General features: G+C 40.8%; 1 protein-coding gene across 4 annotated transcripts in view; it reads right to left on the bottom strand.

The window, feature by feature from the left end:
• Positions 1-4,740: 4,740 nt before the first annotated feature.
• Positions 4,741-16,932, bottom strand: part of GANC (glucosidase alpha, neutral C) — a 59,984-nt gene continuing 47,792 nt past the window's right edge. For 3 of the 4 annotated variants that reach the window (XM_045539455.1, XM_045539448.1, XM_045539464.1), the window contains exons 19-25: positions 16,458-16,522; positions 14,215-14,291; positions 11,409-11,483; positions 8,110-8,223; positions 6,728-6,840; positions 6,077-6,180; positions 4,741-5,429 (exon numbers count right to left, since the gene is read on the bottom strand). In XM_045539455.1, the coding sequence (XP_045395411.1) occupies positions 5,320-5,429; positions 6,077-6,180; positions 6,728-6,840; positions 8,110-8,223; positions 11,409-11,483; positions 14,215-14,291; positions 16,458-16,522 (658 nt within the window). In that variant the 3' untranslated portion in view covers positions 4,741-5,319. Of the gene's footprint in view, positions 5,430-5,567; positions 5,796-6,076; positions 6,181-6,727; positions 6,841-8,109; positions 8,224-11,408; positions 11,484-14,214; positions 14,292-16,457; positions 16,523-16,932 lie in introns of those variants that run through there. The other variant, XM_045539472.1, reaches the window with a different exon arrangement.

Genomic DNA, 16,932 nt, shown 5'->3' with positions numbered 1-16,932 from the left:
AGTTATTCTAGTCTAGAGTGCCCTCTGGAATTATGCTAGGCATTCAGAGAGTTTGGTAGGTGGAAATCTTAAAAGCAGAGTGGAGTGCTTAGTATTGTTACAGGATTCCCATTGCCCAGAAGACTTTTCGGTAGGGTGGTTAATGATGAGCTAAAAACCATTCAGCTCCAGATATTTATGTGTTTTTACTTTCTGTTGCCTATCATTGTGACACCCTGATAGTAAAAGCATGTGAAAAACTGAAGGGATTCTGCATACAGGCCAAACTCCAGAATTGTGTTTTTCCTAAAACCAAGGACATTCTTCTATATAATCATAGTCCAACCCTCAAAAGTAGGAAAATTACCAAGTAATCAAAAGAGCCCATACAATGTTGCCAATGGTCTCAATAATGCCCTTTACAGGTCCAGAATCCAGCCCAGAATCACACATACCCTGTCACGTCTCTTTAGTCTCCTTCCATCTGGAACAGTTCCTCAGACGTGTTTTTCTGGCCTTCGTGTTTTGAAGAATATAGGATTGTCTTTCAATTTGAGTTTGTTCTAATGTAACTTTTACTTAGATGAAATCATTCAGTAAACATTTTGTCAAAACCATTTCTGTGTTGATACATGTAGATTATTATTTTAAATGGCTGCATAATGTACCACTGTATGGAAGTGCTATATTTAACCAATCGCCTGTTAAAGGACATTTAGCTTATTTCCAGTTTTCCACAGTATGAACCACATTACAATTAGTAGCTCTGAGCATTTATCTGATTTATCTGAAGTGGAATTTCTGGGTTAGAGTATACAAATTTAAAATTTTGATACTTTTGTCAGAGTGCCTTCCTGAAAGATTATACTTATTTATAATTCTACCAATGAGCCAATGAGGCTCATTCCCCACACCAATATCAGGACTGGACATTTTCACTCTTTGTAATCTTGGCCAATCAGGAAAAAATAATCATTTATATGATTATTAATGAGGCTGAGCATCTTTCATATGCTTATTTTATCTGTTTCAGTTTCTTTTGTGAATTACCTTGTCCATTTTTCTGTTGTGCAGTTTCTGTTTTTAAACCGATTTGTCAACTCACTCCCTGGCATTTAAGTCTTGAAGGAAAGATACACTATTTGTTCATTTTAGAGCTTTGTTAGAATCTGTTTTGAAATGATTCTAATTTCTTACATAAAATCCAGTTGCCTATAAAAACATATCAAGAATTAGCCACAACAAGGTAACTAAATACCTGTAGGCCAACACAGTCCCACATAGCTCTCTGGTACACTGCTTCAGAAACTGGAGGTGAGTAAAGTGTGAGAAATAGTAACAGTGGAGAACCATTAAAAACACCCAGACTATATTTCTTACCACTCGTCTCATCAAATTGTTTCCATATAGATTTGGGCCAAGACAAAGAAGTTCCACACTAACTTACTCTACTAGTTCTGGTTTTGTTCCACCAAAAATATTTCAAATGGAAAAACAGATATGCAATAAATATTGATATAAAGATAGTTCTTAATTATTCAGCTTTAAATGCTAATAAAAACCATCATTTATAGGAGAGAAGAGCACCCAGTTTTCCGGCTCTTATTTTAGGTAGCCAAGAGAAATTTGAAGCTGGGAACTATGACTTCAGCTATTGTAGGGTTCTTCCTTTCTCCTCAATTGCCAAACTTATAGGAATAGGGGCAAAGAATTTGCCCGGGTCTATATGACCTTATAAATGGTGCAAAGTTCAAATCTCAACTGATACAATGAAATGTGTCCAGGAGGAAATGCACCATGTTTACTATACTTGGGAAGACTCCTGTGTCAGAAAAGTAAATCAGAAACAAATATGTTCAATCCTCACTTTTTAATCAATTAAATCCACCAGTTAAGCAAACACAGCCAACAGTTACCGAAAGTCAAGTGTAACGCTGCTCTGTCAGATATAAGAGAAATAGAACATAGTCTTAAAGACGTACAGTCTAATGGGGGAACAGAGACCTACTTGCAACATTAAGGTACAATCCCTGATGATACTAAGTACAACACAATTATAAGTGGGGTAGCACTTCAGAGACTGGCACAATCACTGCCAATGGTCATGGGAGAGTAGAGGTGAGAGGGTAGTTAGAAAGGCTTCATGGAAAAGTGAGATTTGAGTTGGATGATAAGATTTGCATAGCGGGAGGGAGGAGAAGATGCTGCCGCCCAGGGAACAGAAGGCACAGGGGTGGCAGTTGGCAAGTTGCGGAGTGGAGGAAGCCTGGCAAGAAATTGTGTGTGCTGAGGAGTGCTGAAGAGTTAGGGCTGCCCACCAGATGCTGTGGCAGGCAGCAGGGAGTCCCTGGAGTCTCTAGAGCAGGGAACATCATGATGCAACTAGTGTGTTATGTTCTGTCCCATGCCAAGCCATACTGGAGCCTGAGGCAAAAGAAAACACAGTACTACTGATTCTGTCTTCATTTAAAATTTTGATATTTTGTTCATCATGGGATTTTTTTGCATAAATTTTGATTTTTAAAAATAGTACATCAAAATATTTACTTTGATTATTGCATTTTTGGCACCCCCTTAAATTTTGTGGCTGAGGCAAGTGCTTCACTTGCTTCATTCTAGTCCCACCCTATTTCTGAAGTTCAGTGGTGGTGGGGATGTGGGGTTTTATCTCTCTCTCTCTTTTTTTTTTTTTGAGATAGGGTCTCCCTCTGTCACCTGGGCTAGAGTGAAATGGCATCATCATAGCTCACAGCAACCTCAAACTCTTGGGCTCAAGTAATCCTCTTGCCTCAGCCTACCAAGAAGCTGGGACTACATGCATGCACCACCATGTCCAACTCACTTTTCTGTTTTTTCTAGAGATGGGGTCTCACTCTTGCTCAGGCTGGTCTCTTAACTCCTGGCCTCAAGCAATCCTCCTGCCTCAGCCTCCCAGAGTGCTGTGCTAGGATTACAGGCATGAGTTCCCAGCCTTATTTCATTATTATTAATTATAGCCTATTTGTGTTATGAATAATCTTTGGTTAGTAGACAGTACATAAAAAAACAATTTAAGAAATTTGAATTTTAAGAAGATTAATTTGGAACTTTTGAGTTTGAGAAGCATGAAAGGGAAAAGGATCCTGTGTGTTCCCAAGTCAATCCCTAGAGAATAACTCAGAAGAGGGTGCACCCAGAAGAGGGTTGTTCTGCCCTGTCCATGGGGGTGAAAGATAATATTTCTCCTTCATATACAAAACTTAGTTTTGCAGGGTATAAGATTCTAGGCTGGGCATTATTCTGCCTGAGAAGAGTGAGAATGGGGCCCCAGTTTCTTCTTGCTTGTAAGATTTGACAGAGACATCCCTAAACACCTGGAGCCAAGAAAAAAAAAAAAAAAGGAAAGAAAAATGAAACTATTCTCTGAGTCTTTGCATGTTGGCTCTGTGTTGGGGCACTCCTTCAACACTTAGCCAGGCCACTGGCAATTCTGTCTTAGCCTTCACTTCCTGCTTGCAGGGAACCTTAGGTCAGCCTGAAGTGAAAGGGTAGGGTCTTCTCTGAGCGTGTGTCCAGTCTGGGCACGTTGTGGCCTTCTAATTTCCTGCTGTGCGCAGGAGCTTTTCCCGGCCTTTCCTCCTCCATGTGTCTCCTTCTCCAGCCTCTTCCTTCACAGGATTTCCCATCTCTGCTTGCCCTGACTTTTATCCCTTGCCACAGGTGGCTGCAGCTAGTATGTTTGCTTTGAGATGCTTCTGACGAACACAGGCTGGGGAAGCCACTTCAGTCAGGAGAAACAAAGGCCAGCCTATCTGTGATTCTACATTTTCACCTGTCCAGTGGCTCACCTACCTGCTGGGTTTTCTTTTTGACAAGTGAAAAAATTTTATTGGGCAAAGCAGCATAAACTTTTATCTAATAGAGGCATATCTATGTTTGAACAACTTTTTACATATGGATAAATTCCATTTAATCTCGCCACTGGACAGGGGAAAACACAGAATCACAATTAAACACACAATCCTAATGAAGTCAAGTAATTAATTATTTATTAATTCACAATTATTTGTTTTGTTTTTTTAATTTTTTGTTTATTTCAGCATATCACGGGGCTACAAATGTTTAGGTTATATATATTGCCTTTGCCCCGCCCGAGTCAGGGCTTCAAGCGTGTCTATTCCCCAGACGGTGTGCACCACACCCATTAACTCTGTATATACCCATCCCCTCCTCCCCTCTCCCATCTGCCTGACACCCAATGAATGTTATTACTATATGTGCTCTTAAGTGTTGATCAGTTAATACCAACTTGATGGTGAGTACATGTGGAGCTTGTTTTTCCATTCTTGTGATACTTCACTTAGTAGAATGGGCTCCAGCTCTATCCAGGATAATACAAGAGGTACTAGATCACGGTTGTTTTTTGTGGCTGAGTAGAACTCCATGGTACACACATACACACACACACCTCCGACATTTTATTAATCCACTCATGTACTGATGGGCACTTGGGTTGTTTCCACATCTTTGCAATTGTGAATTGTGCTGCTATAAACCTTCTAGTGCAGACGTCTTTTTTAGAGAATGTCTTTTGTTCTTTTGGGTAGATGCCCAGTCATGGGATTGCTGGATCAAATGGTAGTTCTACTTATAGCTCTTTGAGGTATCTCCATATTACTTTCCACAGAGGCTGTACTAGTTTGCAGTCCCACCAGCAGTGTACAAGTGTTCCTATCTCTCCACATCCAAGCTAACATTTATTGTTTTGGGACTTCGTGATAAAGGCCATTCTCACTGGAGATAAGTGACATCTCATTGTGGTTTTGATTTGCATTTCCCTGATGATTAGAGATGCTGAGAATTTTTCCATATAATGGTAGGAGTTCCAGAGGCTGCTGTCCACTTGGAGATCGGCCTTGAGCAGCTCAGCTGCTGTAGCAGCCAGAGAGACTCTGCTTCATGGCCTGAGGCAAACTCTGCCCCCCCAAAATAGGCCACACATTAAAGCAAACCCATGCAGCCCTGCTCAAGGAGAGGCCACTATATGGGCCACAGTGTTTACTACAGGGCCATGGCCCAAGAGGCAATGGAAGACTCATGAACTCTAGAAATGTCTCAGAGCCATGTGGGTCTGGGAGAAGAGGTGGTATTTGACACAAAGAGTATTGCTAGTATATCTTAAAATATAAAAGCTGAAATCTTAAAATCTGAAATCTATTGTTCATTAGTACACTGGTGACTAATGAAAGATATTGAGCTAGGGAAGTCAATTAGATTGCAGTACAAATCTCAAAAAAAGGCTAAGGGGAGGGTAGAAAGGTACAGGCAGTTCCCTGCTCATGTCACCAGGGCACTTCTTTGTTATTTGATGTGGACTTCCCAGTCAGTGCCAATGTTCAGTGAGAGCTTCTTCAGGCTCAGGGTGGATGTTTTGGCACAATATGTAAAAGCCACAGGCTGATCTTTACCATCTAAATACCAAGACAATAAAAGAGAGAGAGAGTCTGATGAATGTCTAGGAGGGAAAAATCTTTTCTTCAAATCTGAAATGTTTTCTGACTCTATCATAAAACCTTATACTCTAGGAGAATCCAAATTTTTTTTTTTTTACCTTTGCCATTTACCTTTACCATAGGCATTTTTACCTATAAACTTGCATGAATTTTTTAAAACATGAAACACTTCATTGTTTTGAGTGCAAGACTGGTTGAAAAGAAATTGTAAGGAACAAAGTGATTTGTCCAAGAACATCAGTAGGCAAGAAAGGATATAAATGCCATCCTATGCCCTTTCATGAATACCATAAACATGGGTAGGATTCTTCAGGACTTCAATATCTGTAGTTTAAAAAAATATTCAGAGAAGCTAAATATTATTTTGAGTCCCAAATAATTTGCCTTATAAAAATATTCACAGTGAGCAGAAAGACCAATTCATGAAGTGAAGCAGGATGTCCTCACTCACTCTAGAGACTAGGATATTTGACCTCTACCAGAAAGCACAGAGTTCACTCAAGCTAAGCATATTATGTCAGTTTGGGGACTAATCATCTCCTCATTGCAGACACTTCTATGCTTACAAAAGCAAATGGTGAGGTAAGAATGGACTGTTTCCTTACCAGATGAGTGGGTGGTCACAGAAGACGGCTCCTTCCTGAGGCCTAAGACCAAGATCTCCTCCACCACACACTTGCTGGGATAATGACCCCTCTGGTCAGCAGAACTGGAATAGATACAAATGGTATTAGGAAAAAGAGAGGGACGGGGGTTTGAACTGGTCACCTGGTCAACACCTTCAGCCTTCTGAGTTCCCCTCCCGTCTTTCCCTATAGAGGCATGATCCATATAGGAGTCATATTTACTAGGATGAAGAGATAATAAAAGATGACTCTATGCCAAGGAATAGCTAACCAGAAGCCAAACCATTCTCCCTTTAACAAGCCACTGGAGAGAAATCACTAAGGGACACCAAAGTCACAAATGTGACTTCGATATTGAAATCAAATTGTAAGAAATCAATGAATGGATGAATGATTTGAATTAATGGGAGCTTAAACTGAATCCTTTTTTTTTACTTTTTGGCAGGGGGGGAGTGGAAAGAAAGTACAAACAATGACGAAGGGATGTTCATGGTAGAGTGATTGAAAATACTCCACGAATGGCCTTCACCATTCATTTTCCTTAAATAGTATCTTCAAATATCAGCTGTGCATTTAAGGATGCCAAAAGGGTTGCATGATTTATTTAAGAAACCACACAGCTGCCATTACCTGTTGATCAAAACACTGGAACAGAATGAAAACTTCCTGTGCAAGAATTGCTTCTGGTGGAGGTATTGGAATGAATGGCCATCGTCAAGATATAACTCACCCACTGCAGAACCCTGGAGAGCAAATCACAGATAGAGAATGTGCTTATATAATAGCTTTATAGGAAAAGAATGTCAGCCCCTAAAGTGTAACAACAGGATAAAAAGTTTGTGAAAAATTATGTTTAACAAACCCTTAATATTTAAGCTGCACAAAGTAGTCATATAAATACCTAATGTGTTCAATACCCAATCACTCCTGAATAGATATGTGAAATAATATGAATGGGCAAGTCACATAAGAGGAACACAAAGAGTTAGGCTTTGTTGAAAGAAATTTAAACTATGGTCACTGGTGTAAGTGGCTTCCCTGAAAATACTATACCAGAATGTGACAAAGCCAAGAAAGTTCACAGAATGAAAATGCAGTTTAAAAAAAATCAATATATAATGGACAAGATCAACCGTCTTTAGAAAACCCTCCATTTAGAGAATGGTATCTGGTTCCTATTTTTTTTAGTAGGAGGGCCCCTTTTACATGTCAAACAATGTCACAGCACTCCATATGGCAGCTTGCTGCTATTGACAGTGCTTGTGCTATGGGTCTCTACTCTCTTGCATTTACTCTGGGCCTCATATGGTCTTGGCTCACAGTTTGGACCAAGAAGACATGCGTAAGTGAAATAGATGGAAAAGAAAGCTGTAATTTACTTAATTATCTTATAATATTAACATAAATAAGAGTATTAATATTGTAAGAGTAAGAATTTGTGTTTGTTTGGCTCTGTGCTATATTTGAGCAAACGGACAGGAGAGGAGTCTGCTATAGGCTTCATCAGGCTCAAAAGATCTTCTCAAAAGGACAAATCAGTTCTGGATCCTCCCAGGATTTACCCAAGATTTTAGTTGTTTGAGCCACCTGATGAGAACAGAAGTTACTGGGTGGGGTTGGAGTCCCTGAAATGGTACATAGACACAGGCACCCTTTTACGGGAGACTGGATTTCAGGGTAATCCACGTGGGCAGGCTGTCTATGGCCCAATGAGCTTTCATGCCAGTAGTAATCAATATTGAGTTGAAGAGCACCAACAGTCACAGTGCCCAGGAAGGACATTTCTATCACTCCCAGATCTCAGAGTTCCCTTAAGAACAATTCCAGAAACATCAGACAAGCTGGACAATGATTCAGAAATAGTTTAAAACCTCGATTTCTAGGTAAACACCAGAAACATCTAACTCATAGACGGGGCTCACCACTCTTACATGGTATCGCACACTCAAAAGGCTACCTACCACTGTAAAGAGACAGAGTAGAAACAAAAGGGTAACAGATTTCCTAAATACCTTAGTGTTTAGAGCAACCCGGAGTCCATATGGGGAATTAGCCATCCAGCCTGTGGATTTTCCTACAGTTGTCTTCATTGGTACTACACTTCCACCTCGTTGAAACACTGGTATCTATAACAGAGTAACATGCTCAGGGAAGGAGTATTCATATAAGAAAATGTCAAGGTAAAATTTTATAATATTTCATTGTTTAAGACTCACACTCTTTACAAGTACAGGATCAGGAGCAAAATAAATTGTGGGCACAGAGATGGCAAATGTGGGGGCCCTGGCATGAAAAGGAAAAGAGCTCAAACACTAAAACAGGGTCCATTTTTTTAATTATTAGGGAAACTTCTCACCTTCATTGATTTATTATCTATATCTGTCTTTGCTGTTTTTTGTTTTAAATGATAAATTCTATTCTGCCTATCCTATAAATGGCCTTTCCTATTTTATATTTTTAGTTTTCCTGTCAATATAATAAACATGTTTATTTCTAGAGCCTTGCTAAAGAGTGGGCCCAGATGTCTGTGTGTGCATGTGTATGTATATAACAGATGGTGGTTTCTCGGTTTGAGGAGGTGACTTGTCCTTACTCACTGCAGCCTATCCTCTCTTGCTCCCTGCTTCTCTGGGCCACTAGGATGACTGACTCAATTCTGAGGGCCAATCCGTGAAACTGCTTCTGTTATGGAAACCACCAAGGATACTTTAAGTGACCCTAATAACAGGGTTGCAGGCATGTCCCACACCTATGGGACTTCTGAAATGGCACTCCAGGCAGGGAAGGCCCGCTAGGTTTCCTGCATCCTGTAAGGAGGCTGCCTGGGTCACATGACAGCTTGTACTTTACTGTGAGTCAAGTATGAACAAGGAGAAGAGGACAAGAACATATATGAAGTTGAAAGTGATGGTGAAGTAGCTAAGATGCCCCTCTGCTTAACTTGCAGTTGGCAGCAAGAAGTAAAGCACATCCATCTCCCCACCACATCCCCTCCCCATCATTGGCCAATCTCTCTCTTCTTCTTTTTCTTTTTCTTCAAAGAACAAGGTGGATTGCTTGAGGCCAGGAGTTTGAGACCAGCCTGGGTAACATAGTGAGACCCTATCTCTAAAAAAAAATTTTTTTTAAAAAATTAGGCATGGTGGCAAGTGCCACTAGTCCTCGCAGGTCCTCAGGAAGCTGAGGTGGGAGGATTGCTTGAGCCCAGGAGTTCGAGGCTGCAGTGAGCTATGAGCAAGTCACTGCACTCCAGCCAACGTGGTAAGTTAGAGTGCAGTGGGCTCTAGAATGGGAGCCCAGCCCAAGGGAATGCACCTGGGGGCTTGCCTCAGTTCTGCCACAATCTAGCTGTGACCCTGGACAAGAAATTTAACTTCTCTGAACCTCAGTTTCTTCATCTGTGTGAGGGATAGAGTAGATGATTGTTAAGGTCTCTTCCAGATCTGAAAGTTGGTATCTGAAATCATTTTTAATGATGGGGTTCATATTATCACTGATGATTTAAAAAAATAATATTGGTATCTGTTTATTAACCTTCACACTATTTAGGGCCTGTGGTAGAGGTTGTGATTCAGCTGCAGGAAGAAACTTCCCTTTAGAAACTCAAGACAGTCCGGATGGGCCACCTTTTTTTTTTTTTTTTTGAGACAGAGTCTTGCTCTGTTGCCCAGGCTAGAGTGCTGTGGCATCAACCTAGCTCACAGCAACCTCAAACTCCTGTGCTCAAGCAATCCTACTGCCTCAGCCTCCCGAGTAGCTGGGACTACAGGCATGTGCCACCATGCCCGGCTAATTTTTTTTTATATATATATATATGTTTTAGTTGTCCAGCTAATTTCTTTCTATTTTTTAGTAGAGACGGGGTCTTGCTTTTGCTCAGGCTGGTCTTGAACTCCTGAACTGAAATGATCCACCCGCCTCAGCCTCCCAGAGTGCTAGGATTACAGGCGTGAGCCACCACGCCCGGCCCAGATGGGCCACCTTGATTCCAATATCATAACTGATACATTCTCTTGGACCTAGAGACCCAGGGTTACAACTGAAAATTCTTGTTTCTTGACTTAGTCCTGTAGAAGGACAGTCTATATGACACATGTGTTGACCAATATGTCTTCTCTGTTTTCAGTGTTATTGTTCTTCTTAGACATACAAATATAAACTATAGGGAAGAGTTGTGTTTGTCCCTGATGTTTCATACCATGAAATCAGAGTATATGTTATTTTTTAACTCTTTTTTTCTCATATTTTAATAGCTCTATCGATACAATTCACATGTTATACAATTCACCAATTTAAAGAACACAATTAAACAGTTTTCAGTATGTTCAGAGTCATGCAGCTGTCACCACAATCAATTTTAAACATTTTCATTTTCACCCCCAGAAGAAATCCTGTACCATCAGCAGTCACTTCCATTACTTTCCAAACTCTTCCCATGCCCCAGTCCTAGGCAACCACTAATCTACTTTCTGTCTCTGTGTGTTATTAGGCAGAACACTAACATCCTTCGTTCGTTCTTTTCTTTTTAAATTTTTTTAGAGATGGAGGTCTCACTATATCACCCAGACTGGTCTTGAACTCCTGACCTCAAGTGATCCTCCCACTTCAGCCTCCTGAGTAGCTATGACTACAGCCATGAGCCACTGCACCTGGCCTTGGTTCTTTCTATATAGGAACATATTATGAACTGAATGTTTGTGTCCCCCCAAATTCATAAGTTGAATCCCTAATCTCCAATGTGACTATATTTGGAGATAGGGCCTGTATGGAGGTAATTAAGGTGAAAAATGAGGCCATAAGGGTGGGGTCCTGATATGATAGGAATAGTGTTCTTCTATGAAGAGACATGAGACAGCTTGCCTGCTCTCTCTTTCTGCCCCTCTTTCTCTCTCTCTCTCTCTGCCATGTGAGGACATAGCAAGAAGGGGCAGTCTATAATCTAGGAAGAGGTCCCTCACCAGGAATTGAATCAGCTGACACTTTGGTCTGGGACTTCTAGCGTCCAGATTGTGAGAAAATAAATTTCTGTTGTTTAAGCCTGTGGTCTCCCAACTCCTGGGCCATGGCCTGGTACTGCCCCCCAGCCCCTGCCCTGCCTTCCCTTTCCTGCCTCTTCCCCTCCCCCTGCCTACCTCCACTGCACCCCCACCCCAAGTCCTTGGAAAAATTGTCTTCCATGAAACCGTTCCCTGGTGCCAAAAAGGTTGGGGACTGCTGGTTTAAGCTACCCAGTCTGTGGCATTTTGTTATGGCAGCCTGAGCAGACTAATACAGCACAACAGGTAAAAATAAAAATCTGAAAATAACTTACAGTGTCCAAGGCTACTGGGATCTTCACAGTACATCCTCCCTCCCAATGAGCAAATGTCTTAGAGTCATACCAGACCTAAAAAGTAACAGACCCCAGTGAAAAAGAGTATATATAAGCAACTCTGTTCACAATTTCATTATTCAGTAAAACATTCCCATATTTGAATTTCAAATAACCAGAAAGCTAAAATAAATATAACTTTAAAAAAATTGGGTAGAAGTTAGGAAGAACATATGCTTTTAAGAAGATCCCAAAAGACTATGGCGTTAATTTAAGTAAAATGCCATTAGTTTATCCATCTATCCATCCAAAAGTTATTTATCAAACAATTTACCATGTGCCCAGCACTGTGCTAGGTGCTGGTTATACATGAGCGAACAGAAAAGACACAGTTTCTGCCCTCATGGATCTTACAGTCTACTTGGCTTATAAAAACTTAATGCTTCTAGTAGTAAAGGAGATGATGGAAATGAGAAAAAAACAACAAAGAAGAAAAGTACAACACAGGCAAATAAATTACAAAAGAGGCAGGAGAAAAGGAAAGCATCAGAGAAGGAAACAGATCTGGGAGGAAAAAAAATGGAAACTGGGATTACTATTATAGTATCATTTTTTTTTACAAAGTATAATTCAGGAATAAGGTTCTTATCTGGGATCTCTATTGAGGGAGTTTAGTTGTCAAAGTACCAAAAAGGTCCCACAAACTAATTTGATGGGATAAACCCTAAAGATATCATCAGAAGCAGCATGAAAACAAAAACTCTTTTTCTCTCTTCTAGCCTAGTATATTTTCTGGCAGCCACACAATTTCACAAGTTCACCTCCTAGGGTTGCCACATGCTTTATATAGCAGGTTAGCGAAGTTGTAGCAAGAGAACCAATCATAGATCACTCTGGGAAATAGTGTTGAAGGAATATAGTCACAACAATACACTTACAATGATAATAGATCATGGGTAAAAATTCATGGCTAAGTTGGAAAGGGAGCCAGTTCCTACTGTTTTGTTGGAATCAACTTGAGAAACTCTCAACAGAAATGTTCAACAGGACCACTTATTTAGCTGTTGTTGAATTTAACATTTTTCTCTAGTTTTCACTTGGTAGGGGAACCTTAGTAAAGAGCTCACAACTTCAGAACTCCAAATTACTGGAGAAACCAAGAGGAAAGACCATTGTTCATGAACATTCTGTAGAAAAGCCTGGTTATTGTCATATCAATAATGACAAGTATAGTGCATGGGATGGTAGCCCCTCAAAAAGATATATTCAGGGGCTGGGCACAGTGGCTCATGCCTGTAATCTTCGCCTCTGGGAGCCCGAGGTGGGAGGATCACTTGAACCCAGGAGTTTGCTGTGAGTTAGGCTGATGTCATGGCACTCTAGCCTTTGTGACAGAGCAAGACTCTGTCTCTAAATAAATAAATAAATAATGAAGTGTTAAAAAAAGATATATTCACTTCCTAATGCCTAGAAGGAGTGAAGAGTACCTTCTATGGTCACAGATTTCATTACGTTAAGGGGATTATCCCTGAATATCTAGTTGGGCCTTAAATGCCACCGCGAGTGTCCCTATGAAAGAGAGACAGAAGAGACAGATACACACAGAGGGGAAGGCAATGTAATGATGAAGGCGAGACTGGAGTGATGTGGCTGCAAACCAAGGGACTGCCAGCAGCCACCAGAGGCTGGGAGAGAGCATGGAACAGATTCTCCCCTATAGCCTCCAGAAGGAACCAACCCTGCCAACACTTTGATTTTGGACTTCAAACCTCCAGAACTGTTAGAGAATAAATTTTTGTTGTTTCAAGCCACCAGGTTTGTGGGAATTTATTAAAGCAGTCTCAGGAAACTAATAGAACCACCAAACATGTGAAGCTAGGTTGAGGGAGAGCACTGGAGCTGGATGTGGCCATGTCAATGCTTGACAGGTACTCTGAGCAGTGGGAGTGGCCTGGCTCAGCTACCTCACCACTTGCCTTGACAGGCCAGGACTATCTGACATGGCAGTCTAACACCAGCTCAGTACCATCCATGGCTCTTCCCCCTGCCTGCTGGAGCTCTAGTGCTCAAGGACTCTCTCTAGGGTCTGTCTCCTTCCTGCTCTCCATCCCATACCCTCCTTCCCTAGGCTGGTGCCCCGAGTTTCTGCTCTGGCTCTTATCCTGGCTCCTTGGGCTACGTCTGGGTCTGTTTCTAGAGGCTGTTGCTCTTAGTACCCATAGCTCTCCCCTGTGCCCTGCCTGGGTTTAGTGCCCTGAGCTCCAGCAGGTCCAGGATGATACTTTATACAGTTACAGTAATTAATGACAATAACCAATAAAATAGCAGAGAAAGCCACCGGGCATAGAGGGAAGTCATTGTTACTTTTTATCCACTTTGATGAGCATCTTGAGACCAACTTTTGGTACCAAAAACTCAGGATGCAGACAGAGCCAGAACCAAAGAGCAAAGTCTTTTTATACTTATGTTTTCCCACTGAGTTTGATACCTAATAGTAGACTGAGTATTTCTTCCTATCCCAAGCCTCAGTGTAAGGAGTCACTTTTACAAGTCAAAATGTGAAGATAAAAAACCATTCCGATCTTCCGTGGAGTTGTGGAGTTGTCACCTATTCATCTTTTTCCCTGCCTCCTCCATTAAGTTTCTTGACCTCTAAGGACAGTGGTCACGACTTAGAAGAATCATCAGTTGCTACAGTCATTTGGGCTGTGTTCACAACTGCATGATGAAGAAACCTTTTTCCTATAAGAAATGAAGGGATTAGGGATATGGGACATATAAGATATGTGGTTGTCATTACTCTTACCTCATTTGATCCTGGCAGAAACACATCAACCATGGTGACTTTTGGTTCTGTTACTGGATGAACCAATAAAGCACTTCCTAAAAAATGGAGAAGAAATAAAGTTGAATATCATCACAGGAGGTCTGTAAACCTCCCTTCCCTTTAATTGAGTGCTAGTTATTGTGGTTTTAAAAACCATTTGATTATGATCTTTGGAAAGGCAGAGGCTGCGGTAAACCTGAACCAATGATTCATCAGAGAACTGCATTGTTAGAAAGAGGACAGGTGCTCAAAGAGGTGACTGTATTATCATCTGTCATTAATCTATTTATGGCATATTGAGATTATTATAGGAAGGGACCCTGACATAGTCCATTAGTCTCATTTTGTGCATAACTGCTAGTACGCCAGTAGCCCAAAAGCACCATTGCACCTCTCCAAGTACTTCATTGTTTGCTGTGAGTGACATTGATGATGGCGAACCCACAACTGTTATCCAGAAGTTTGGTCAGTGCGGGTAATCAGATCCTCTTGTCTGGGAAGTTTTCATCGGGAAGGCTGACGTTTTCTTAAAAGCAATCTGGATTATTACTTTTGTTTTGACCTTGGCACCACACATATGTAAAATCCATCCGTTTATAAATTTGCTCTTTTATTCAGTAAATATTTATTTATTGAGTGCCTACTGAATGCCAGGCACTGTGCTATGCTCCAGGGATACAGTGGCCAATAAAACAAGCATGGTCCCTGCCCTCATGGAGTTTAATGGCAGTGATAACAAATATTAAAAAATAATTACAAATTAGAGTTAAGACACATGCCAAAGAGGCAAAAGCACAAAATGGAATGAAAGTTATATAATAGAAGGGCCTGGTTTTGACTGGGGGCAGTAGAATTAGATATAAGGGAACAAGTAGTAGTCAGGGAAATTTCTCCAAGGCTAAACTATTCGACTGAAACCTAATGATGAGTGAGACTTAAAGAGCTCAGGGATTTTTTGTGTTTTTTTCTTCCATTTTGGGTTTCTAAAGTTTAGAAATGGGATTTACCTTTTGGGAAACTCTATGTTTAGGCTAGCTTCTTGAGCCCTGTTCCTGAGATGATAAACTTTCATGTTTTGCATTTGATAGTTAATCCTTGTTAAAGAAGAGGTCAACCAAAGAAAAAAACCTATTATTGCATATGAAATAAGCTCTTCTGGTTCTTTACCATAACCATGTGGTCTGCTTTTTTCCTACTTCCCTTCCCTGTAGTGGTCTCACAAGGCTTAGAGGAGTGGACTTAGAACAAGAATTCCAAATGACATCCACAAATAGATTTATTTGAGGTTAACAGAACAATACTATGAGAAATGCTACAACACAACAGAATAGAGCTATGATCCCACCAATGCATTATAAATCTTGGTGAAGGAATTTCTTTTATTTTTATTTTTTGGCTTTCTTGGGATTAGGGATTTTTAAAGTGCTCTTATACCAGACAACATAATAAAAACATAATTACAGTGTTTATCATAACTATAATCAAGAAATTTTCTCAGTCTCTAACTGCCCAGCTCTGAGCAAGCATCTAGACTTGGCAGTTGAGGGGCAGCTGGTGGCGGTGGCAGAGGATTCTGCACTAAGTTCTCAGATTGAATGGGAGCTGAGCCAAGGGAAGAATGGGGGCAGAGTTTAGGTGAAGAGTTGTGGTGCGGACAGCAGAGATGAAAGGACATGGGGATCTCCTTTGTAATAAGACTGAGTAAGGGTGGTAAGAACGGAGGAAGCAAGAGTTGGGGGTTAGTTTAGCAAAGAGTTGGGGATGAGGTGTCTTCAGGATGGCTGGAGACAGAAGGAAGTATATGGTGGGCTAGGAAGTTAGGGGCCAAGTCTGTGAGGACAAGATACATATAAGACTTGGACTAAGGCTGAGATGGGAATTATCCAGAAGAAAGGGGTAAATTCAACAGGGCACCCACTTTGGAGGTGGGTCTTAAATGAAAGGGGGCAAAGGCAGGGTGTCTGGGATGAGCAGATAGATCTTGGGGTGCTGAGCAGGGCGTGTGGGAGACTGGGATGAGAAAGCTGAGCCAGAAAAGGGGAAACCAGAACGGTGGGTCTAGGGGAGGTCTGTGTGGAGCATCAGCATTGCCAGAGGGGGGTGAGGATGAGGTGTGCTAGAGCGAGGCGAAGGGATGTGGCCGAGATGGAGTTGGAATGGGGCTAAAGTGGGGAATAAAAAAAGAAAAAATAAAATAAATAAATAAACAAATAAATTCTCACCCAGCATATATTCATCTTCTATACCAAAAGTCTCTAATTCATCAGGGAACTCTATCCACAGAGGCCTGGGGAAAGAAAAAAATTCTCACTTCAACATCATTCAATGTTTTACTGCAATTCAATCACTTATATTTTAGTTTTATAACTATTCAAAGGAAATTAGAAAATGCCAAAGAGCCAGGACTCTTTTTCATATGATTCAAGATTTTATGAGCAATTAATATGATTACTTTAAATTTTTCTTATGTCAAGGAGCTATCTATTAACTCAAATGTTCCAATGAAATATTGAGAATTCTAGCACATGCAATTTTTCCTTCTGGATGTTGAGTACTAAATACTACTCTAACAGGCAGAATCAGAGCTTTGGTGCAAGTCCAAGTGTCTAACACCTTTGGTGTAAAACAAATTAAATGTTTGTAAAACCAGCTTTTACAATGATGTTATAATTCTATGTCTTTTCTTCACTCTGTCAC

Source organism: Lemur catta, chromosome 1, assembly GCF_020740605.2.
Source record: "Lemur catta isolate mLemCat1 chromosome 1, mLemCat1.pri, whole genome shotgun sequence".
In the NCBI taxonomy this organism is placed as follows: Eukaryota; Metazoa; Chordata; class Mammalia; order Primates; family Lemuridae; genus Lemur; species Lemur catta.
The sequence above is the reverse complement of the archived record's forward strand: the minus strand, read 5'-3'. Positions and strand labels throughout refer to the sequence as shown.